General features: G+C 45.8%; 1 protein-coding gene across 2 annotated transcripts in view; it reads left to right on the top strand.

The window, feature by feature from the left end:
- The window catches only part of DPYSL3 (dihydropyrimidinase like 3), a 113,437-nt gene that overhangs the window by 76,842 nt on the left and 11,673 nt on the right, over positions 1-24,922 (top strand). For both annotated transcript variants that reach the window (XM_060143918.1, XM_060143920.1), the window contains exons 3-10: positions 2,898-3,082; positions 5,544-5,708; positions 8,015-8,076; positions 8,987-9,067; positions 13,034-13,102; positions 17,716-17,836; positions 21,651-21,807; positions 22,482-22,623. In XM_060143918.1, coding sequence (XP_059999901.1) covers positions 2,898-3,082; positions 5,544-5,708; positions 8,015-8,076; positions 8,987-9,067; positions 13,034-13,102; positions 17,716-17,836; positions 21,651-21,807; positions 22,482-22,623 — 982 coding nt within the window. The remainder of the gene's footprint in view (positions 1-2,897; positions 3,083-5,543; positions 5,709-8,014; positions 8,077-8,986; positions 9,068-13,033; positions 13,103-17,715; positions 17,837-21,650; positions 21,808-22,481; positions 22,624-24,922) is intronic.

Raw genomic sequence — 24,922 nt, 5'->3', positions numbered from 1 at the left:
CTTCACGCAGTGATTCAGGCACCTACTACCATAGTTGAATACAAAAACTGAGTCTTCTTTGCCATCTCTATTAAAATAGACTGGAAGGCCACTTGTCAAGGATGTTACAGAAGGAATTTAACCATCAGATGTGTGTGTTGGTGGTGGAGAAAAGGGTGTATAAACATGATCTTCATCCAGTCCTATAAAATGATATATCTCCAACAACATTCTTAACTCACAGAGCATAAAAACAGAAATAATTTCCTCCAGTTTTTACAGAGTTGTTTCCTGTGAAGATTGCTGGAGTACCTGCTATGTGCAAAGAAGTTGTCTCAGGCACTGGACACGTACTATGTCACATGCTATGGTAGATATCATTGGGACCCAAATCATCGTGCTCTCTTCCCCCAGGGACCTGAGAGTCTTTTAGGGGAAGTGACATGTCTGTACATGCAAAGCACATGACATCACCAGATAATATCAATATCGAGTATTAAATTAGTAGAACAGATGAGATCCAGAGGAAGGAGAGGGCTATGTGAGATTAAGGTAGTTATTGATTATAATAGCTGGTATTTACTAAATTTTCATGTGCCTAACTAACAGTGTTCTTTGGGCTTAACACAGATTAATGTTTAATCTACACAACAGACCTATGGAGGAGGCACTTTTATTACATTTTACAGATGAAAAAATTGAGACATGGCGAGGTTAAGTAACTTGGCCGAAGTCATAACGCTAGTATTAGCAGATCCAAGACTGCGAATCCACATAGCTCACGTCCAGGGCAGAGCCACACTCTTAATTATTAGACCTGGCTGTCAGTAGAAACTTGACCAAGGAGGGGAGATAGAAGCTATGCCTTCAAGGATTAAGGGGACCTTGATTGGTTCAGTGGGGAAAAGGAGGGAAGGCTTTTCTTTTTCAGACGGGGTGTTATACCAGTTGTCAAAATTGGTAGAAGCATATATACGTAGGCACACCCAAGCCAGGCAACTCTTCATGCCCTTGGTTCTCAATTTCTCTTAGAGGTGAATCAGTGAGGGAGGGAAATGAGAACACACTGGCCAGTATCTGGACTAGAATGGAGTTACAATCAAGGCTGCATTTTCTCCACAGTGTGTTTTAAATTGTGGTGGCTCTGGAATGGCAGAGTGGTGACGTGGTAAGGGTGAACTCTTAGAGATGTCAGGAAGACTTAATTTTAGTTGTAGAACTTAGATTTTGTCAGGCAAGTGGTAGACTTCTTCCTACCCCAGGAAAGTATCTTTCTTAGGTGGCTGTGAACAAAAGCGGAAAGTATTCATGCCACTGGCAGTGGGGTGCATGTGTCCCCAAGGTAGGAGAGGGCTCATGATAATGTAGAGCCTTAAGAATCATAAGTCTAGGGCTTCCCTGGTGGCGCAGTGGTTTAGAATCCGTCTGCCAATGCAGGGGACACAGGTTCGAGCCCTGCTCCGGGAAGATCCCACATGCCGTGGAGCAGCTAAGCCCGTGCGCCACAACTACTGAGCCTGCATGCCACAACCACTGAAGCCTGTGCGCATAGAGCCCATGCTCTGCAACAAGAGAAGCCACTGCAATGAGAAGCGCACGCACCACAATGAAGAGTAGCCCCCGCTCGCCACAGCTAGAGAAAGCCTGCGAGCAGCAATGAAGACCCAGTGCAGCCAAAAATAAAATGAATAAAATAAGTTTAGTAAAAAAAAAAAGAGAATCATAAGTCTACCTGGAATTAACTGGATGTTTCAATCAAGGATGTGAACTAAGCAACATAGATGGTCTATGTGGTTACATTGTGCTAGGAGTAGTTGTATTTGCCAATTGTCTTGTGTAGTGTGCCCTTGGCATACTTACTGGCTTCCTTCCCACCCCAGTCTCCCCCTCTCTGCCTCCCTGGGATGCTCTGAAGCTTCTTGGGTGAAGCTGTGTCTGGTGGAGGTTGTCATAATCACCTTCCTTGGCTTGAAACTTCTACTGAGATGCTGACCATACAAAAGCAGCTGGTGTAGGCATCTGCGTCTTTGGCTTCCTCTTTGAGAATCTGCCATCAGCTGTGATTGACAGATAAACTATCAGGGAAGGATGGAATTGAGAGTGAAGTCTGAGTTGTGAAATGCCCTAGACAGATTCCATTTGTTATGAGGAGCACAGATGAACCCATTTAGAGGATAGCAAAGTTCACACACCTATTCTTTAAAATGATTCTTTACCTCCTTCAGTCTCTCCTAACAGTTCATTATTTTACAGCCGTTCGGTCCTTCTGCACATGTTCTTCCTGACCTTTAAATAAAGAACAAAATGAAAAGGATAATAAAAACACTTATTAAAAAATATTTATTACACACCCTATATTCTAGACATGGTTAAGCCACTGGGGTTACGGTACTAAGCCAGGACACACGGTCCTACCAAACAGCATATCAGATTGTTTTGTGTCTATAAAAAAATTGTTTTCTGGATGGACCTAGAGATTATCATACTAAGTGGAGTAAGTTAAAGACAAATATCTTACGATATCACTTGTATATGGAATCTAAAAAATGATACAAATGAACCTATTTACAAAACAGAAACAAACTCACAGACGTAGAAAACAAACTTATGGTTACCAAAGGGGAAAGGCGGGTAGGGATAAATTAGGAATTTGGGGTTAACAGATACACGCTACTGTATATAAAATAAACAACAGGGTCCTACTGTATAACACAGGGAACTATATTCAATGTCTTATAATAAAAATGTATTCTGTTATGGATACCTGTCTTTATTTGTTTCTAGATTGCTAAACTTGTGAATCACTTGCAAAAGACTACTTTGATAAACATAAGTTACAACATTGCAAATCCTTATAATACTGTGTTTATCTTGGAAGTCATTCTTTTAAATTGCTGGTTGCTTCCCTGTCTCACCAGGCAAATTGGAGACAATCTGATTGTCCCTGGAGGGGTGAAGACCATTGAGGCCAATGGGAAAATGGTGATTCCTGGAGGCATCGATGTCCACACTCACTTCCAGATGCCCTACAAGGGAATGACCACAGTGGATGACTTCTTCCAAGGGACCAAGGCTGCCTTAGCGGGGGGCACCACCATGATCAGTAAGTCCCCCGACTTTACACATTTCTGTAAAGCGTGCGAGGGGTCCTAGGGAGTGAGTTTAACTAACATGTTAACTGCAGTGGTCTCTGTTGGTAACTCGTACACTTCCCCTCAATTCAGTTTTTGGACTTTCTGCCTGATGAGACCTGAGAAAAGCTGGTTATGGTGAGGACATTGGCAGCTCCTGTAACCACATAGAGGAGATTCAGGAGGTTCATGACCTTGAAAGCAGGTGTCTTCTCTGTCTGTCTTAGAGCAGGGGTCCGGTATACCATGGGTGGGGAATCAGCACGTATCACCTCTGCGCCAGTCTCTGTGGAAAGTGGACTGAAAAAGTTGTGGATCGTGGGCAAAAAGTAATTTCAGGACTTCCAACTTGGGTCTGAGGCAGCAGGGGCAGAGAGTACAGGCAGAGCAGTGAGAATGGGGCTGAGAAGCATCCCAGAGAGAATGATAATGAGACTTAACAGTTCTTGAGAGCTTAGGAGGCTTCATTGGTGGTTAGTGTTATTTAGTCTGTGCTGTGTTTTGACCAATTCGTATCTTTAAGATTGGGCAGGCTGGGGGGTTGTTTCTCTTGTTTTGTTTTGTTTTTCTGGTGACTTTTGCAATTCCAAAGAGACCTAGGGAGTTGAATGCCAGGATTACTGAGCAGATAGCATTCCAGGGCACTCCTTCCTAAGCCAAAGGAATCCCAATGAATTGGCTCCCGTCCCAGCCCTGGCCCCCCCCCCCCCACCCCCGACTTGGTCAGCAAGAGCACTGTTTACCACGGTATACATCCACTTAAGAACTCAGTACAGCCCGAGCTGTATTATCCACTGTCTTTTGCTTCCTTTCAACGGGAGCAGTAGCAGGGTTCAGCTTCAGCTAGTTGGGTGTGGGAACCCAGGAAAATTGTGCCAGGGCCATAAAAGGTGCAATTCTGGGAAACCAAAGGGAGGAAGCCAGCTGACTTCTCGGCAGCGGCCTGCCCACGAAGGCCCTGGTGTGGGTCCAAGCATCAGTAACATAGCTCCATGCCTTTGCTTTCCGATAAGCGCACGTAGGCTGCCTGCGCTAGAAGGCTGAGGAAATCAGTGCTGTTGGCCCGGCCTTCTGCCATCTTGCTGAGGAGCTGGACCTGTTCAGAAACCTGGACATATGCACTAGGCTTGGGCTTCTGCATTAGGGAAGGAGCTCCACGTGAGAAGAGAGGAAAGCATATAAGAACAACAGAAGTGTACATGTCCTTTGTAGATAATTTAAAAACCCTACGTATGCAGAAAAGAAAAAAAACTCCATAAATCTCACTTCACTGTCACAGTTTGGCTATATATTTTTTTCTATTTAACAAAAAGGATTGTAATAAACATACTGTGCTTTAGCCTTCTATGTTCACTAATTAATAGGTCATGTATATCTTTCCATTCATTTATTTTTATTCTACCAAATTTTAAATGGGCTCCTGACATCCGTTTTATGAAGGTATCACAATTTATGTATTTAACCAAACTTCCCTATTGTAAGACTTTGTTCCCAGTTTTTCACTTACATGAATATATAAATAGTGGCAGACATCTTGAGAACCCAGATTTTGCATATAGCCGTGTTTATTTCCTTAGGGATAATTCTTAGGCATAGGAATAATTGTTGAGGTATGAAAAATGTCATGGTTTTTGATATACATTTCAAAATTGTTCTTAGGAAAGTTGTACCAATTCATACTTTCTCTCGACTGCCATGGGGAACTATGAAAAACTCTAATTTTTGCCTTAACCTCACCAATGTTATTGGTGTAAATCTTACTCTTTTTAAAAGTATTATCCACCATTGCAGGTACTGCAAGAGTAGGTTTTGGCCTCAAAGAAACCATATTCTGGGCAAAAAGTTTGCATGGAAATAATATCTGTGGGCCAAGCGTCAAGTTCATTTAACCGATACCAGGTCTTTGCTACGGCAGTAAGCACGAGCATTCATTCTCTTGTGCCCAGACATAACTTTAAAGCCCCTCCTTCTGCCCATAAAAGGGAGTCCAACTTGGATCACCAGCAGTGACTCCCGTAATACTGGTAATAATGGCACACAGTAGGCGCTCATCAATTGATAGCTAATATTTACGGAGCGCTTACTATGTGCCAGGCATCAGGTGAAGCACTTTCCATGCATTTTCCCATTTAATCCCTTAACAAACTTAGAGGGAAGGCAGTGTTACCCCTGTCCCCATCCCCACTTGGTGCCCGTTTTAAGAATGAGAAAATTAAGGTTTAGAGAAGCTAGTAATTTGCCCAAGATCCCACAGCTAAGTCACAGTTGAACCATCAGCAACCTTGAAACCACCCGGGAACCCTTTCTAAGGTTAATCCTATGCTCAGGAAATAGAGACTTTGCTGTCGTAGCTAAGCAAGCAAGAGCAGACCCGTACAGAGGGGACCAAAGGCTGTGTTGATGAATCGCCCGTGCGGGGCCTCTGTTGTTCAGTTGACCACGTGGTGCCCGAGCCCGAGTCCAGCCTGACGGAGGCCTATGAGAAGTGGCGGGAGTGGGCCGATGGCAAGAGCTGCTGTGACTATTCCTTACACGTGGACATTACCCACTGGAATGACAGCGTCAAGCAGGAAGTGCAGAGCCTGATCAAGGACAAAGGTGAGCCCGGATGTGCCTTCCTCCCTTCCCCCTTGCCTGTCCTTCCCGTACTGTCCACTCCTTCAGTCGCTTCTCCTTGCTGGACCCTGGAACCCTGAGTATGAATGCCAGATATAGGGGTACCACCATGGACCGGACACTTTATGCCATCCTATTATTCCTTACAGGATCCCCATGAGATAGGGATTATTATCCTTACTCTGCAGTTGGAGAACCTGAGGCTTCCGAATAAGTAGCCCAAGATCGTAGAATTTGTAAGCAGTAGATCTACCCAAAGCCTGTGCTCTGCACCTCCGTGCAATACTGCCCATTGTACAGAGGAAGAAACTGAGGTCAGGAGAGGTTGACGTCTTACATGAGGTCATACAGCTAGTACATATGAGATTAGGAATGTTTAACCTCTATCATTGTGATTCCAAAGATCCAACCATTACTATTATGTAACAGTCGCATCCTCGGAAAAGGCTAAGACATTTCTGGGAGCAAAGATGTGTTCGTATTCCAGATAGGAGCTTAGGGCCTGAAAGTTGTGTGTGTGTGTGTGTGTGTGTGTGTGTGTGTGTGTGTGTGTGTGTGTGTGTGTGTGTGTGTGTGTGTGTGTGTATCTGCGTGTGTCTGTGTCCTCTCTATGAGTCCATGATTTAGGTTCCCATTGACTTAGATTCTTCTATGTTTGCTTCTTTCTGTGTTCTGATGGTCAGGTATTTCACACACGCACCACCCTCTCTACATGCACGCAGACATGTGACGTGCTCCGTATCCGAGGGGGGCCTGGAGGACTTAGGGGAGTATGAGGAATGGCCTCTGCCAGTATCCACGGCAAAAGGAAGCAGGCCGGTGCAGAGCAATAGGATAAAGGCCGCAAGATGCAGAATATTGTTATAATAGTAACAATAGTGCTACGATACTACTACTACTAATATTATTATTATTATTATTATACGAATTTTATAATACTGTCATCAATGAGCAGTCTCGATGCAAAGGCCAGGAGTGCAGTGGAAGGCAGTGTGCTCGGGGTTCGGGGGAGGGGATGACCTCCCAGAGGACGAGCTCTCCTTTGCATCCCCCGCTCACCCCACAAGCTCTGCCCAGTTCTCACTATCTGATACAGAGGGTGAGATTAACCCCTCCCTTTTTTTGTTTTGGCCGCACAGCCGGCTGGCGGGATCTTAGTTCCCACACCAGGGATCAAACCCGCGCCCCCTGCAGTGGAAGTGTGGAGTCTTAACCACTGGACCGCCAGGGAAGTCTCCTGCCTCCCTTCTTTCTGTGTCTCCTTTCACACTGCATCTCAACTAGGTAGAAAAGTGAATGGCTTTAACACCCACTTCCCTTCTGAAGGGCCTGAGTCATACCACGGATGACCCAGAGGCTTGTGGGAAGGGTTGTGTTGGGAAAAACTGCCCTGAGTTGCACCATTCTGGGTAGGGAAGGTCCCAGATTACAGTCCACTTTTGGCCTGGAGTACTGTGGGCTGAGATGGCCCTAATGGCTGGAGAACAAAATTACCCTCCTTTCCTCTAAATGACTCTCTGTCCCCCAGTCCCACCTGTTTCTGTAAATTACTCTATTAATAGTGTATTTGGGGGGAGAAATTAAATGGCTCTTCCCTTGTAACGCTGATGACTTAGATATTTAAGCCCAAGGTGAACCTTGACTTCTCTGCATTAGCTCTGTTACTTCCCCTAGGACAGGCTCTAGATCTTAGTTCTCTCTCAGACCCAACACCTTGCCCAGGCCTGGTGGAGAGCAGGCACCCACAAAGAGCAAAATAAACCGCCCCCAGGAGATCAACCACGTGCTGGTGCTAAGAGTTTTGCATGTGTTGTCTTTTAAAGTTTCCAACCACCTTACGAAGCAGGATGGTGTTATTTTTCCATTTTACAGATGAGGAAACCGAGGCTCAAGGGGTTAGGGTTTCCAAGCTCGCTGACCCAGCACGTGGTGCCACTCCTAGTGTGTGTACACGGCTAGTGTGCTGCAGTGATTCCTGACACTGTATCCTGCCTTGAGCAGTGTCGAGGCTTGTTGGCCCTCTGGGCTGGGAACTGTGGAGGGGGAGGCAGGAAGGAGCCGCAGAAGAAGAGACCATTCTGCTATGACATCATAGGAATCATCAATTTTACAGGGTAGAGGAGGAAATAGAAAAATGCTCTTGGAGAATGGGACGCATCCGCTTTGCATTGGGCAGGGGCCTGCGATGCCCTCAGGGCCCGGGGGGTGTCACAGTGGGAGCACAGGATGCAGCAGGGTCGTGATAATGCTGTCTTCCTCCTGTCTTCCCTCCCATCCCTCTCTTGCAGGGGTGAACTCCTTCATGGTTTACATGGCCTATAAGGATTTGTATCAAATGTCGAACACAGAGGTAATAACCCATCACTGTGTGGTTTGGGGTCTCTGGATGGCTTTCCTGTGGTTGCCGGTGACCTTGGCTCTTTGCACATGAGTTACTGTGGTCAGTGTGGGAGACTGCTGGGCAAGAGAGCTTCCTGAAGTCCTCGCCGTTTACGCTACATTTTAAATAAGGTAACGGGCAGGGTGCCCGGGGCAAGGCAGACAGGGAACTAACATTTCCACTGGCAGCAGCCTTCTCAAAAGGACAAGAGGAAGGGCGTGTCTAAATCTCCCATCTACCAAACAAACTCTACACCCCTCGGGAACTCAGGGGGAGTGTACGTGCTCAGCCCTGTGGGATTAAGGAGGGCCGTCTACTCTTTGGGGTAATCGTACCAGCTTGCCTCTGACTCTCTCTCTCCGAAATGCATGGGGTGTGCTTGTTTTAGACAAATCTCAGCTTCTCAGAAGAAATACAGAAAATGAATTCCCATACCACCGGGCAAGGAGATGAAGGGTGGTCTGCCTTGAGGGGCTAAGAGATAGAGGTTTCAGCTTTTGAGTTAGCTTCTGGCCAGGCTGCAGTGCCTTTCAGGAGTGTTAAGAAGGATTCTGAAGCTCTATCTGAGTTCAGTGGGAAGTAATTCCATTTAAAGTGTGTGCAGGAGGCAGAGTAGGGGGGTCAGTATCACTCTGTTAGATGTGTGCCCTGTCTGCCTAGGAGACATGCTGGGTTCCTTATATAGACAGTTTCCTAGAGTTCCTTTGGATTAGCACTCCTCTTTGGTTGTGCATGTTTTAGTCTGTATTTCTGCCCTAGTCACTTATTTCCTCTAGTTCATCCCATTTATTTTAGCTCTGGCCCTAGTCGTTGGCCCTTGCATGCGATTGCTAAAAGCACTGGGTCTTGTGAATGTGACAAAGACTCATTTCTGTTTCAGCTGTATGAGATCTTCACCTGTCTGGGAGAGCTGGGAGCCATCGCTCAGGTGCACGCTGAGAATGGGGATATCATTGCCCAGGTAACACAGCGCAGCTCCCTGCAGTACACTTCCTGCTTGGGCTAGGGTCTGCCTCCCATTTATTTTCTCATTTCTTCAGTGTTGCCAGAGCTCTCAGTATGTGCCAGGCACCCTCGTAAGTACTCTGCTAAGAACCTCACAGTCTAGGAGGAGGAATTCTGAGGGCAAATAGACAAGCGAGGGAGAAAGCAGAAGATGCTGGAGAGCAGGGAGCCGTCTGGCCATTCTGGGGAATCAGAAAAGGCATCCTGGCAGAGGAGGTTTTCAAATTGGGCCATTTAGTGGGAGAGCATCGCTGAGTCTGTTTTGAAAATGAGTCCAAGGTACGTGTCATGCTCAGTCCTAAAGAAAAACTCTAAGACAGCATTTTCAGAAGCTGGAAATCTGAGCCAGGACTGCGGAACTCATGGCCTTAGATAATGAATTCAGGTCTTGTGGGGATCAGACATCCCACTGATTTCCTAGAAATCATATTGAGAAACCTGAGGAAAGAGTGATGAAAGCAAGGGCCCCAAGGCCCAAATCGATCATTTGTAAGGAAGCAGAAAGCACTTCTCTCTCCATCTCCTGGGTTGCTTAATGGGCTAGATGCACAGATGTGTCTTTGCCAGGGTTTTGTTGCTCTCGGAAGCATTCGGGATTGGCTTCCGCTAGGAGGCGGCCGCCAGCAAACAGTGTCGGCTCTCTTAGTCCATTCGATGACATTAACAGCAAGAAACCATTATTCATTCTTTTAAGAGTATTTCCTGAGTGCTTTGTGCCAGTGCAGTGCCTTGTGCAGCACTAGGCTACAGCGGGGAGCTAAAACAGATGCATTCCAGGGCTCTCGAGTACTCGGGCTGTGCTTTAGAAGTTGCCCAGGACATGGCGCATGTGGTCGGCAGGGGTGTGGGAACACACTGAGGCCGACCCTCATCTCAGACCCGTCAGCTTCTAACAGCAGGACCCACCTGGGGAGCGCTTCCCACCATGTGCCAGGCCCTAGTCAGGGCTCTCGTATGTTCCCATTTAATCTTCGCCCAAGCCTTTCAAGGGGGCGCCCACCCCCCTCCCTGTTTTATAGATGAGAACACTGAGGCTCTGAAGGATGAGGTCACTGGCCCAGGGATCACAGCCAGCAACTGGGAGAACACAATCTTAGCTTCTCAGGGGATGTGCCTCAGTGAGCATCTTTACCCAGAGATGGTGGAGAAGGGTCCTTCTCCACCAGTCCAGCTGCAGGCTCCCGGAGAGGCAGCGCCCGGGCTGTGCAGGCTCCAGCTGTTAGGATTTCAGACTCTCAGGGCTGTCTCTCTAGCGGAGGAGGTGAGTTAAGCGTGCAGTTTCCACTCCCTTATGACCGGGGAGGTTAATTAGTCAGGCCCCTGACAGCCTTCTCCCACATCCCCCGCACACCCAGATAATGAAGTCATTTTCCGAAGAGGCTCCAGATGCCTTGCTCCCATGGGAGGCATCCTGGTGGTGGTGGAGCTGTCTCTCCTCCCCATTCTCAAGCTTTCCGTGCAGCAGCCAGACGCCCCAGCCCTCCCTCCAGATGCCCTAGCAATCAGACTCCCTGCTTCTTCATCCTAGCCTCTGTGGAGGCAGACAGGCTCCGACTCACAGCCCCTTTCCAGCTTCCTTTTGAGGCTTCTTAGCACAGAAGTGCGTCTGCTTCCTCACCGCCTCCCCGCCTCCGCCCCACCTTGGGAAGATCTGTTCCCGGTCAGGAAAAGAATAAAGGCGCTTTTCCATTTGGATGAGTTTCGTGTATGTGTTTATTAAATTCAGCTCAAGCTGAAAGATTTTATCACATTGTTTAAATGAAGGCAGCTGCTATACTCGGAGTTTTTGCTACACGTTATGCAAAGTGACTAAAGAGCAAGAAGTATTTTCTAAGGGTGCCAACAAGGGACATTTTCCAAAGTTTCAAGCTGGAAGGGCAGTCGGAGAGTACAGCGTCTTTAGCCCTTCGTCCAACAAATATCTACTGAGTGCCTACTATGTGCCAAACCTTGGAGGGGGAAGGTGAAAAAGACAGGGTCCCTTTCCTCTTGGAGCAACCGAAACTGTGACGTAATTACAGCAGCGATCGGAGCCTCTAGGTGCCCACACCTCCCCCACCCATGTCAGGTGGCATCCATGGGTCTTTACATGTTATTCTTTTTTTTTTTTTTTGCGGTACGCGGGCCTCTCACTGTTGTGGCCTCTCCCTTTGCGGAGCACAGGACGCGCAGGCTTAGCGGCCATGGCTCACGAGCCCAGCCGCTCCGCGGCATGTGGGATCTTCCCGGACCGGGGCACGAACCCGTGTCCCCCGCATTGGCAGGCGGACTCTCAACCACTGCGCCACCAGGGAAGCCCTACATGTTATTCTTAACCTTCCAGCTATAGGGACACTGTGGCTTTGCGAGTAGGCCATCCCAACGTGAGCAGTGCACTAGAGGCACCCGTGGAGCTTAAGGAACGCTCCCTGGGATTCTCCGAGTTCCAGAGATCCAGATTCGGGAGGTCATAGGAGAGCTCAGTCAGGTGTATTATGGAAAAGTTGCCCTGGTGATTGGAATGTGCTCGGAGACCATCGTTCGAGCGAGTTCCATCCTGCGCGTTGTCGCAGCACTTTTGGACCAGATAGGAAGGAGAGCGTCGTGTGAGATGGAAGATGCTTTAGTTGGACACCTCAACCCTTGTGTGACTTCACGAGGCAGTTCAGTGTCAAAAGTCACCAGAGTTTGGAAGAAATTGTATTTAATCTAAGCTTTGATACATGGAACAGGAAGAATGAAAAGTGGAGGTACTTTGCTGGAAGTATCAGCCTCTGTCTGACCTTTGGTCCAGTTCTGTCGAGCGAGAGGCAGTGACCATTTTACTTCTCGTGGTTGCTGATAGCATATGCACCTTCCTCCTCCTCCTCTTTAAAAAATGTACGTGAATTGAAAAAAAAAACCCCAACAAAAAAAGAGTTCTTCTTTTCCAGGGCGAAGGGATCCCTTCCTTTGTAAGCATCTCATTGTTTCCAGGTGAGACAAAGCCTCGTTCAGCTCACTCCCTCCTTCATCTCCTGTGTCACCAGCGCGAGGTTCCTAGGAACGGGCCTCAGTGCTTGAGCGTGAATGCCTGCAGAACTGCAGATCTGCGGCTGAGGATCTGTGCCAGTTCCGTTAGCCCGGCCTCCTGCTTCCAGAAAGCTGGCCGAGTCTGAGGAAGTTAGCCATCAGCTATGAGGGGTAGAGAGCTCTGCCACATCCACAGCCTAGTTAAATAGAATTTGACCAAAAGGCTAAGTCAGGTAATGCTGTTTAGAGGCATGATTTAGTCTGGTGAAATTCTGAATCGGCTTATTATAGCCAAACATTTAAAGCATGAGAAAGCCCGAGGGGCTTATTAAAATACAGAAACCTAGAATTGATCTCATATATTCTGAGTTGGTAGACCTGGGGAAAGCTAGACATCTGCACTTTTACAAAAGCAACTCAGCAGATTCTGATGCAGGTGGTGGATGGAGCGGACTTTGAGAAACAGAGCAGGAAACTGTAAGCTCCGTGAAGTTAATTCAAGTGCTTAACCTGGAGCCTCTCCCGGAGCAGGTAGTCAATACATTTTGTTGAAGGAATGGGTTTCAAAATGCATGAATGAATAAACAAACGAGTTAAGCCAGTGTCCTTTCAGAGGTGTCTGCATCTGAAAGAAATGAAGAATAAGTAAGCTGGTGCGACTTGACGTGTAATGGAGAAAAAACTTGATACTTTGACAGACTGTCGTCCTTTTAATAAAAAAAGCCACCCTTAAAGGCTCTTTTCTTCTTTCAGTTAAGACTCTACCCTGTTTTGCAATTCCAGATATAGAATTAACAAATTTGTTCAACATCCCCATTTGATTCTTCTTTTTCCCTTGAACACATCTTTAGATTAGAGTATACCAGCCTAACTCTTTCAAACCTTGGTTGAGCTCATATAAAAACTCTTCTCCGTTCTTTTGTCATTCTAGGAGCAAACCCGGATGTTGGAAATGGGGATAACTGGCCCAGAAGGCCATGTACTGAGCAGACCAGAGGAGGTAATTTTCAGGAGGATGTGGTAGGGAGAGGGGTGGAGGGAGAGAAGCAGTAGCAATAGAGGCTCTTTTTTTTTTAGCCTCATCTTCCGGGAGACTCCCGTCATCGCAGCAGCCTGGTTTATGGCCTGCTGCCCATTTTACATTGTAGTGTTTGCGTTCAGCTCCCCCTCTGTTGGCACACACACATAAGGTGTGTGAACAAACATCTCTGAAAGGTGGTGGGACTCTGTGAATACCAGACAGAAACTGGAACATTTCTTCCAAAGACCACATCTGACTGACCCAACTCAAGGCCCCTGAGGAAATTAGCAAGGAGTGGAAAGGGAGTGTTTACTTGTGGCCCCTGATCTCTCTGAAGACAATACAAGTCGGAGGGTGTTGCACAGTTACTCATTAGGACTGGTAAATATCTAAATCCTTTCTTAATCTTGTGAATCTCAGACATTTCCACTATTCCTTTATTCCATATTATGAGTCCTGCACAATATCGACAGGGGGCCGAATGGGTTTGTCGTAGACATTATATCTGTTGATTTGTGTATGGTGATGAGGTCATCCAGGTGCGTTCTTCCCACGTGTAAGATGAATGCTGATTAGCATCAGCGCTTAGGAGCTAAAGAACCAACGAATGGTAACTAGTGGCTGATTCCACGTCTCTGAGCTGTCAGCAGCTTCAGCTGCTGACACAGGCCTGGAGCTGGGAATGGGCTGCCCACATGGCTGAGAGCACAGGCCTGGAGCTGGGAATGGGCTGCCCACATGGCTGAGAGCACAGGCCTGGAGCTGGGAATGGGCTGCCCACATGGCTGAGAGCACATTGGCTTTGGGAGATCAGCCTGGGTCTGGCACCTGCAGCAAATTCCAGGCCCTCCATGTCAACAAAGCAAATCCTTTCCTGTTGTATCATCCCAAGCTCCGTACTCTCTACAACAGGAAGAAGAAGGAGCCAGAACCAGAAATCACAGTACTCCCGTTGGCTGTCTCTGTTAGGATCTTTTTAAAAAAGAAAACGTAGCACACATAGAGAATACTGTTCTTCTCATAAAGGAATGGATTTTCCCAAACTGAACACACTTGTGTAACTAGCACCCAGTTGGAGAAACAGAACATTATTAGCACCCTAGAAGCTCCATTGTGTTTAATGATATTTTTGTTGCCAGTTGAAATAATTTATAATTGTGTGATCAAGGTTACAGTCACAGCCCTCCGGAAAAGTCGGTCTCCTTAATACCAGGTCCCTTCTTTGGAGTATTTGCCTATACCCAGTACTATGCTCATTGCATTTAATGGAGATAACGGTTATCCTTGCCCCAGTCTGGGTATTATCGTTACATAAAGAAGCAGGAGCTCAGAGAGATTAAGCCACTGGCCATCACGTTTGAGGGACTGGAAAATTGTTTACCCTGTGTGAGTAGGCTAGGGTGATCAGTACTGTTTGTGAAACTTCTTCAATGCTGTTCACTGTGGAGAAGTCCTGGCAAGATCGATTTCTGCAGCAGCAGCCAGGGGATTTCTGAGCAGAGTCTATTTTTGTTCCTTGGTTTGTTTTTCCAACCCCCCCCCCCCAACCCTACTCTCCTCCCTGTTCCCATCTCCTTTTTAGTAAAAAGCCTCTCAGCTGCAGATCTCGACAACACTGGAAGCCCGTTTGGGTGAAGTTGGAGGGTGATGTAACCTTCCAAAGATAGTCATGTTGTCAAGGTGCTGAAAACCCCGCGGTGCTTGGAGCAGGGGGGATGAGATCAAAGGGGCCGGGACTGCAGTCGTGGAGGAGCTGGAGTGGGCAGCACAGGCATGAAGAAGGAGGGCGCAGGAGGGGCTCTGAAGCCCCTCTTCAGTTCAAAGCACACCTAGATAGCATCTGGAGTAATGCTGTTCAGAGAGCTGAAGCCGTGGCTCGGAGACAGCCACTCTGACGTCTGGGTGCTTCAGGAAGGTGGCCACATTCACCTGTGCTTGCGGCTCCAGGATCTTGATCTCACCACGTGGAACAAAGTGCAGCTTGGGGGATGCTGGCTGGACCAGCCAAGTTCTTAGAGTCTTTCTCCTAAGTCACACTCACCAAGGGCAGTGACTGGTTTGCGTTATACAAACACTGGGCATGTATCTGCAAGCTATTTTCGATATTTTTTAAAGTGTTGGGTTGCATGGCTAACCAGAGGGTCATATCCATCTAAAAAGGAGCTGTTGCTGATTGAAAGGAAAAACGCCAGCGTGTCTGCGTTGGGCTGAATTGGACTAATTCGGGCTTTGGGTAGTAACGCAGGCTCTCCCACTGGTCAGAAGCCGTCATCAGCAATGCAACCAATAGCCAGCCTTCAAGGAACACTTGCCTTGTTCCAGGATTGACCTAATTGCCTTACAAGGATGAACTCTGTTAATTCTCTGAACAGCCCTGTGTGTCACGTCCTATTATTATCCCCGCTTTATGGACCAGGAAACTGAGTCTTTGGGAAGTTGTGTAACATCCCTGAGATCACCTGGCTTCTAAGTGGCAGAACCAGAACACAGATCCAGCTCATGAGAGAGGCTGAGCTCTAAGATCCTGCTTTGTTAAGAAAATAAGGGATGATTTATTATTTCTTACTCATTAAATTCAACTGGGTCGGTTAGTATATTTGAAAACATGAATTCTGCATTAGGGTGGGCTGGAGGAAAATCAGTGATAAAAGAAATCTTTGTGTTGAGAAACCTGGGAATTATTAGTGTAAGAAATGCCTGTGGGAACGAACCCATCACTGACCGCCCATTGCTGTAGGAAAGGACTTAATGCCTAGTTGCCTTCACTGGTTATTTATACATACTGGTGTTGGGATTGTGTTTTGCCAGAGATTCTGCTCTGGGCAGACTGGGGAGCAAAGACTTCCATCACATGTGGCCTTTGTGATAATCACTGGGAGAGGAGAGAATAGGCCAAGGGAAAACTCTAGCTTCGCTGATGCAGCGCCCACTCTGGCCAGACACTGCTCTCACCCCACCGTCCCCTGATACACCCTCCCTATCTCCACTTCCTTTTTTAATTTTTAATTTTTATTGGCGTATAGTTGATTTCATTACAGAGTAGCGAGTAGAGTTCCCTGTGCTATACAGTAGGTCCTTATTAGTTATCTATTTTATATATAATAGTGTGTATATGTCAGTCACAATCTCTCAATTTACTCTCCCCTTTCCCCCACCCCTGGTAACCATAAATTTGTTTTCTATGTCTGTGACTCTGTTTCTGTTTTTAAAATAAGTTCATTTGTACCATTTTATTAGATTCCACATTTAAGCGATATTATATGATGTTTGTCTCTCTCTGACTTACTTTACTTACGATAATTTCTAGGGCCATGATAATCTCTAGGTCCATCCTTGTTGCTACAAATGGCATTATTTCGTTCTTTTTTATGGCTGAGTAATATTCCAGTGTGTGTGTGTGTGTGTGTGTGTGTGTGTGTGTGTGCGCGCGCACACACCACATCTTCGTTATCCATTCATCCGTTGATGGACATTTAGGTTGCTTCCATGACCTGGCTGTTGTGAATAGTGCTGCAATGAACATTGGGGTGCATGTATGTTTTTGAATTATGGTTTTCTCTGGATATATGCCCAGGAGTGGGATTGCTGGGTCGTATGGTAACTCTATTTTTAGTTTTTTAAGGAACCTCCATACTGTTCTCCATAGTGGCTGTATCAATTTACATTCCCACCAACAGTGCAAGAGTGTTCCCTTTTCTCCACACCCTCTCCAGCGTTTATTGTTTGTAGGTTTTCTGATGATGGCCATTCTCACCAGTATGAGGTGATACCTCATTATAGTTTTGATTTGCATTTCTCTGATAATTAGTGATGTTGAGCATCTTTTCATGTGTCTGTTAGCCATCTCTGTGTCTTCTTTGGAGAATGTCTATTTAGCTCTTCTGCTCATTTTTGATTGGGTTGTTTGTTTTTTTGACATAGAGCTGCTGCATGAGCTGTTTGTATATTTTGGAGATCACTTGTCAGTCACTTCGTTTGCAAATATTTTCTCCCTTTCTGTGGGTTGTCATTTTGATTTGTTTATGGTTTCCTTTGCTGTGCAGAAGCTTTTAAGTTTAATTAGGTCCCATTTTTAAATTATTTTTTTTAATTTTCATTACTCTAGGAGGTGGATCAAAAAAGATATTGCTGCGATTAATGTCAAAGTGTGTTCTGCCTATGTTTTCCTCTAAGAGTTTGTACGGTATCCAGCCTTACATTTAGGTCTTTAATCCATTTTGAGTTTATTTTTGTGTATGGTGTTAGAGAGTGTTCTTATTTCATTCTTTTACATGTAGCTGTCCAGTTTTCCCAGCACCACTTATTGAAGAGACTGTCTTTTCTCCATTGTATATCCTTGTCTCCTTCGTTGTAGATTAGTTGACCATAGGTGGGTGGGTTTATCTCTGGGCTGATCTCCACTTTTGAGAAGCCCAGTGAAGCAACACAGCTGGGAAGCTGTAGTTCTGAGGTTTGGATCCAGGGCGTCTAACTGCAGATCTTCCAGGCTTTTAATATCTGTGCAGCACTGCATTCTCAGTTTGTAGAGACAGGGGAGTGGCACTCTGAGAGGTTCATGCTCCTCTTGACTCCCGGGGACTTTTTTTTTGCAGCTGGAAGCTGAGGCTGTGTTCCGTGCCATCACCATCGCCAGCCAAACCAACTGTCCTCTCTACGTCACGAAGGTCATGAGCAAGAGTGCAGCCGACCTCATCTCACAAGCCAGGAAAAAAGGTGATTTGTGCTCCGAAGATCTCAGAGCCCCTAACGAGCCATGTGGCTCCTTTCCCTTGGCTGTCCTGTATAAATGGTGCCTATTTTGCTCATTGCCTTGCTCTCAGGGAAGCCCCTCATCCTTGTTAGCCCGTTGGATCCTTTCTGCATCCTGTGTGGATGGCAGGATCCCAGGATTTCTACTACTTGGCAGATGAGTAAATTGAGGCTCAGGAAGGGTAAGTGGTCTGCCCGAGACGACACAGCTTGAATCAGTTCTTTGGAGAACTGGTGCATCTCTTTTCCTCCCTGGGATCTTTCACTGTCAGTTCATGTTATCTGAACTTTATAACTGGACATACTCATGAAGATTATATTTGGTGCAGCAGTCAAAGACCCTACTCAGATGGACTTAAACGAGTAAATTATTGGTTGAGGGTGTTTCAGGCATGGCTGGATCAAGGGGTTTAAACACTGATATTAGAGCTCTATCACTGTTGTTCCTTTCTGGACTCTGCTTTCCTCTCTTTTCAGTATGAACAATGACAAGAATAAATGCTAAGAGCTGTTCTTGTCCTCTACACTTGGTGGGGGCATGGTGAGGGAGTAGAGAACATCTTTTCCAATAGCTCAAGCGAAAGTCCCCAGGAATACTGCCACTGCCTTGGCTTGGGTTGTGGGCTCATCTCTGAACCAATATCTGCTCCGGAGATGGTGTAATTGATTGGCCAGGGTTGAGGGCAGTGTGTAGGGAGGAGGTCCCACCCCCTGAGCCACTGAGGGTAGCCCAGGTTGTTTCAGAGAAGGCATTGAATGGGTCTCCAAACGACATCCAGTGGTGTGGCCTTCATGACCTGGCTCTGTCCCCATGGCCTTCTGACTTCTGTTTCTTTTCTCCATGGCTGTTAACTCGGCTTCCTTTGCTCACCTCGTGCTAAGCTCAAGCTTACCCTCATTTCAAAACTTGCTTACCTGCTTTCCGTTCTTGTCCTCAGTGACGCACTAATGGGCTCCCTTGTGAACAGAGTGTGGTTGAGACACAGGAGCCGTAGGGCTCTGCGTTTGGTTGGGAGGGAGGATTTCCTAGGCCCGGCTGTATGATTGTGATTGCCGTGTGCCCGTGGGACCAAGCTGAATGATTCATCTACCAAACCCAGAACTGGTCTGTAAAACTCCGCATGTGAGTGACTGGGGCGGCTAAAAATAGCCCCAGCTGACCGATGGCCGAGTGTTTGGCTGCCTGACCTTCTGGCAAACGGGACCCTTTTCTTACGGGAGGGGAATCTCCCTAATTGCCCCGCCAGCCTTTCTAGCTGGCAGATTCTGGGGCACCACCTGCTCACCTTACCCTGCTCATGGGAAGCCTGCTGTTTCCTCGCTCAGCTTTTAAGTGTCTCCATATGATATGGCCTGGCTGCTTCGCTGGGTATGAGTCATCAGGACAGAACCAGGAATGAAGCCCAGTGCTGCTTACCCATTCTTGGAGAAGGGAAAAAGGAAAAGAAAAGTGCACGGGGACACCTCCACTCCTCTCCCCGCGGCCACCTACTATCCTCACCCTGTCATGCCTCGTGCTGATGGCCACATCCTGCTTGGGACCCATTCTCGGATGACCTGGGGGCTTCAAAGACAGTGTGTTTCAATTATATGCTGGGTCTTATTTTAAATTCCATGTAGAAAAATTCCTCACCCTTAGCCTCCTGGCTTATGACTTTCTGGCAAGGAGAACTAGTACAGCTGTGTCTCCAGGGTGGAAGGGAGGCATTATTTTAGTGATGAAAACCTGGCTGCTGAGATGGAAGCCAATAAACATCTCATGAACCGTCATTCTCAGGGAAGGAGTCGAGAGCATTCAGAGCAGGAAGACAGTGTATGGCAGGGTTCACTCTTCCCTCTGGACCAGGGGACTATTTAAGCCCCAGGGTGTTTAATCCCCAAGTGCTCCTCAGCATCTCTGCACGGCTGCTCAGAATCAACATTAGGAATTTCAATTTAATGAGGACCAACTGTATGCCCTGCATTGAGGGGAAATACTTTAAATGTATTATTATGTAGAATTCACAAAGCACTGGGAGAAACTGGCATTTATTATCACCATTTTTCAGAAGAGGAAATTGAAGCACATCTTGTCCAGAATCTCCCAGCTTGGAGAGCTAGTCTCCAAATCCAATTGTGTCAATAATGTACTTACAATCTCTACTTATTCTAGTCTTCTGTCTAAAGATAGTCCAAAGGGAGAGGTCTTCCACTTTTAAGGTTGTGTTTCTCTTAATAGTACTTGAATGCTTGCCTTGACGTTCATTTCTTCATTTCTTTTTGGTCCCATATGCTTCAGTTTGGTAAATATTTTTGGAGAGTCCTTGAAATTCTCTTCAGTCCTATGTGGATCCTTTTCACTGCCGACCCAAAGAACAGGTCTGTCCTATATGAATCATTGCTGTTGCTTCCTTCTTTTGCCCATGGCAGACATCACAAATCAATCCTGAGCCTTTTCTAGTGAGACCAGAAGCATATTTAGAATTCTTCCCAACACAGAAATCCAGGCAACTAAAACCTAAAATTGATTGGAGTTGAAGCAAGGCAAAACCTGTAATCCTAGCCATAGAGCCTTCCTAAACTTCCACCTTGTGGGGAACTTGAATGTGGAAGATGGAGGAGCAAACTTAAAGAAGCCAAGGGCTGCACAGGAATCGTTAGCCCAAGATTCTGGCACAGAGAAACTTGATACCAACCCACCTTCTATGAGATAGCATTTACCTTCTGTATCACTATCCCTTCTTCTTTCACAAGCTCAGTTTAGATCAGTTTATGTCCCAGTATCCTTCCTCCCCTCTCCTTAGTTTGGGCATTCCAGCCTCTCATTCTAGACACAGGGTCCGGGAAGCTAACCTCAGCTTTGCTGTGTCCCTGGTTGTTGGGTGTCCTTGAGCAAATTACTCATTGCTTTAGGTTAAGGAGTAACAAACTTGTTGCAAATAAGATGTGTCATCCTCAGGAATTGGTTTTACTTTGTGGAACCAAAGCATGTCTTTGCGACAGCAGGAGGTAGCGGTTCCCAGTGATGTGGGCACGTATGGGGCTTTGGGCTTCTACAGTGGGGAAGAGTAAGAGGTGTAAAAGAAATCACATTTGCTTAGCACCTCTTATGTGGCAGACACTTTGTGTATGCCAAACCTTTCTTTTTCACAAGGCTGAGAAGTAGACGTCATCTTATTTCATCAATTCCAGGACCTATTTTTGTTTTTTGTTTTGTTTTTGTTTTTTTTGCGGTACGCGGGCCTCTCACCGTTGTGGCCTCTCCTGTCGCGGAGCACAGGCTCTGGGCGCTCAGGCTCAGAGCCCATGGCTCACGGGCCCAGCCGCTCCGCGGCATGCGGCATCTTCCTGGACCGGGGCATGAACCCATGTCCCCCGCATTGGCAGGTGGACTCCCAACCACTGCGCCACCTGGGAAGCCCCAGGACCTATTTATTCCACATTTTAACATTTCTGAAATGAGGATGAATCTTCCAATTTATACATATATATATATATATATATATATATATATATATATATATATATTTTTTTTTTGCCTCAAATGTTAATTTGCCTCAGAATTTGAGAATTGATGCTGCATCTTGCAACTAGGGGCTTCTACAGAATACAGAATTGTTCCCATTTAGAAGATAGAAAAGCAGAGGCTTAGAAAAGTGGGGGAACATGGACTTGAACCCAGGCCTGCCTGACTCCAGAGCCACAGCCTTGAGTAGGCTTAGGGGCTATGATTATCTAAGCCCGGCCCAGGGCAGCACATATATCATATCACCCATCACCTCTGTCCTACCTGTTGCAGGAAACGTGGTCTTTGGTGAGCCCATCACCGCCAGCCTGGGCACGGATGGGACCCATTACTGGAGCAAGAACTGGGCCAAGGCGGCTGCGTTTGTGACCTCCCCGCCTCTGAGTCCTGACCCAACTACCCCTGACTACATCAACTCCTTGCTGGCCAGGTTGGTGCAGAATGACAAGCAGCGGGCATTGTGTGGAGGCATCTTGGGAACGATGGGATGAAGACTGGAGTCACCCATCCATCCGCTAGACTAGAGTCTGCAGTGAGGAACAAACATCGAGAATTCCGCTGCAGTGCTGAGCACAGATAACAGGCTCTTCCCTAGTGTATTTTAAAAGATACTGCAGTGATCATATTAGTAATGGTAACAGCAGTTGATACATATTGTATGTCGAGCACTAGGGTGAGATTACACGTGTGATCTCATTGTTCCTCATAACAACGCTGTGAGTGAGGAACTGTCATCACCATTTCGCAGACTGAGCAACTGAGGGTCCGGGAGACAAAATCATTTGCTCAGTTTTGATGACCACCTAACCAAAATTACAGGGAGACTAGTTTGCTGCTGCCCTCTGTGGATAAGTCCCATCACTCATGTGGGTCATTTTTGTTACACAAGAGGTGATCTAATCCCACCCCCTCATTTTCCAGATAAGGTAACTGAGCCCTAGGGAGGGGAAGAAATTCACCCAAGTTCGCATAGTTGGCGAGAGGGAGAAGAAGGATTCCAAACTCAAGTCATGGCACTCCACGTGCCTACACTAGACCCTCATTTCTGGGCCCCTGCGGTGCCTCTAGCCTCCCCGTTCACATGGAGCTTTTCTCCTTCACCAGTGGGGACCTGCAGCTCTCCGGCAGTGCCCACTGCACCTTCAGCACTGCCCAGAAGGCCATTGGGAAGGACAACTTCACAGCCATTCCCGAGGGCACCAGCGGTGTGGAAGAGCGGATGTCTGTCATCTGGGACAAGGCCGTGGTAAGGACCACGGTCATAGGAGGGCATCCAGGGCCAGATCAGAGCCTCCTGCCGCTGCTCCTCTTTGCCCTGTCATGGGGGTGCTGGGGGCACAGATGAGGCCTCATACCTGCCCAGGTGTCTCTGGAGCCAGGTGGCTCGGGTGGTTTGGGAATGTCCCTTCTAGAGTGATGAATCCTGGGGCCTGAGGTTCTGAGGAGGCCTCCTCTAGATTGTTAAGGGCTAGGAACCAGAAACACAGATCATTTATCTGATGGTATGAATGATCTGTGCTTAAAATAATAGTGAATTAAAAATTCTTTTTGTTTGGAGGGTTTTATTATCTCTTTTGAGAGGGTTGGATATAACCCTCTGAAATGATAAGCAAAGGGTCTGTGACTAAGACTCAGGTCATTTGCTCACCAAGGAGTGGTGTGTGGTCATCCGGGCTGTACCGGTGATTGTCTGTCAAAGTCTTCTGGCAAAGTGGCCTGGTTTTATTTTCCTTGTTTAACATCACAGAAGCTGAAAAAAAAAAAAAAAGTCATGCAAATGAAGTCACTTCCTAAGATTTGAGTAAAATTAATAAATAACTCATTATTAAGTTGATCACTTCCCTCTGTTTTATTTTTAAAACCCTGAAGCCACTCATTTCAGAGCCAAATAGAATACATATCTACACAGTGTAATCCAAGTTTCCCTTTTCTTGGCTCCCAGGAAGCGCAAAACTAGATTTTAAACTAAATTCTTCTTTCCTTACCCAAGTTGTTTTGTGAAGGGGGAAAGTATAAATATTTTTGTCTCTTCTCTTACAAACTTAGATTTTTTTGGTCTTTTTTTTTACATTGTTATCTATTTATGAATGTGTGTATATATTTATCTTGGCACTATCTGGAACTGTTAAAAAATAATATATATTTTAAAATTACCAACATGATACATGCTCAATAAAGAACATTTGGAAAGTACAGAAAAGTACACACATGAAAGAAAACAAAACTCACTTATAATCCCACAACCCAGGGATAACCATTATTATCATTTGGGTGAGGTTCTTCCATATTTATCCTGTGCCCATGCAAATACAAACATATTATCTGAGATATGGGCTGATAATTACATTTGTTTTTACTGTGAACTGTCTATAATCCTTTTTGGAGTTAGAAGGGATAAATAAGTAAGTAAACGTATGTACATGTCCAGGAAAAAAATGCATACTTCCAGAGCAGTCACTTCCATCTTTATCTTTTTTTTTTTTTCTTCTTTTTTTTGAGAAGGATAAGTGTTAGCTCTTCTCTAAATGTTTGATAGAATTCAACTATGAAGCCATCTGGTCCTGGACTTTGGTTTGTTGGAAGATTTTTGATCACAGTTTCAATTTCATTACTTGTGATTGGTCTGTTCATATTTTCTATTTTTTCCTGGTTCAGCCTTGGAAGGTTATACCTTTCTAAGAATTTGTCTATTTCTTCCAGGTTATCCAATTTACTGGCATAGAGTTGCTTGTACTAGTCTCTTAGGATGCTTTGTATTTCTGCAGTGTCTGTTGTAACTTCTTCTTTTTCATTTCTAATTTTATTGATTTGGATCCTCTCCCTCTTTTTTTTGATGAGTCTGGCTAAAGGTTTATCAATTTTATCTTCTCAAAGAACCAGCTTTTAGTTTTATTGATCTTTGCTATTGTTTTCCTTGTTTCTATTTCATTTATTTCTGCTCTGATCTTTATGATTTCTTTCTTTCTACTAACTTTGGAGTTTGTTTGTTCTTCTTTCTCTAGTTCCTTTAGGTGTAAGGTTAGATTGTTTATTTGAGATTTTTCTTGTTTCTTGAGGTAGGATTGTATTGCTATAAACTTGTCTCTTAGAACTGCTTTTGCTGCATCCCATAGGTTTTGGATCATCATGTTTTCGTTGTCATTTGTCTCTAGGTATTTTTTGATATCCTTTTGATTTCTTCAGTGATCTCTCAGTTATTTAGTAATGTATTGTTTAGCCTCCATGTGTTTGTGTTTTTTACGTTTTTTTCCCTGTAATTGATTTCTAATCTCATAGTGTTGTGGTCAGAAAAGATGCTTGACATGATTTCAATTTTCTTAAATTTACCGAGGCTTGATTTGTGACCCAAGATGTGATCTATTGTGGAGAATGTTCCCTGTGAACTTGATAAGAAAGTGTAATCTGCTGTTTTCAGATGGAATGTCCTATAAATATCAATTAAATATATCTGGTCTGTTGTGTCATTTAAAGCTTGTGTTTCCTTATTAAGTTTTCTGTCTGGATGATCTGTCCATTGGTGTAAGTGAGGTGTTAAAATCCCCCAC

This window comes from Lagenorhynchus albirostris, chromosome 3, assembly GCF_949774975.1.
Source record: "Lagenorhynchus albirostris chromosome 3, mLagAlb1.1, whole genome shotgun sequence".
Lineage (NCBI taxonomy): Eukaryota > Metazoa > Chordata > Mammalia > Artiodactyla > Delphinidae > Lagenorhynchus > Lagenorhynchus albirostris.
The sequence above is the reverse complement of the archived record's forward strand: the minus strand, read 5'-3'. Positions and strand labels throughout refer to the sequence as shown.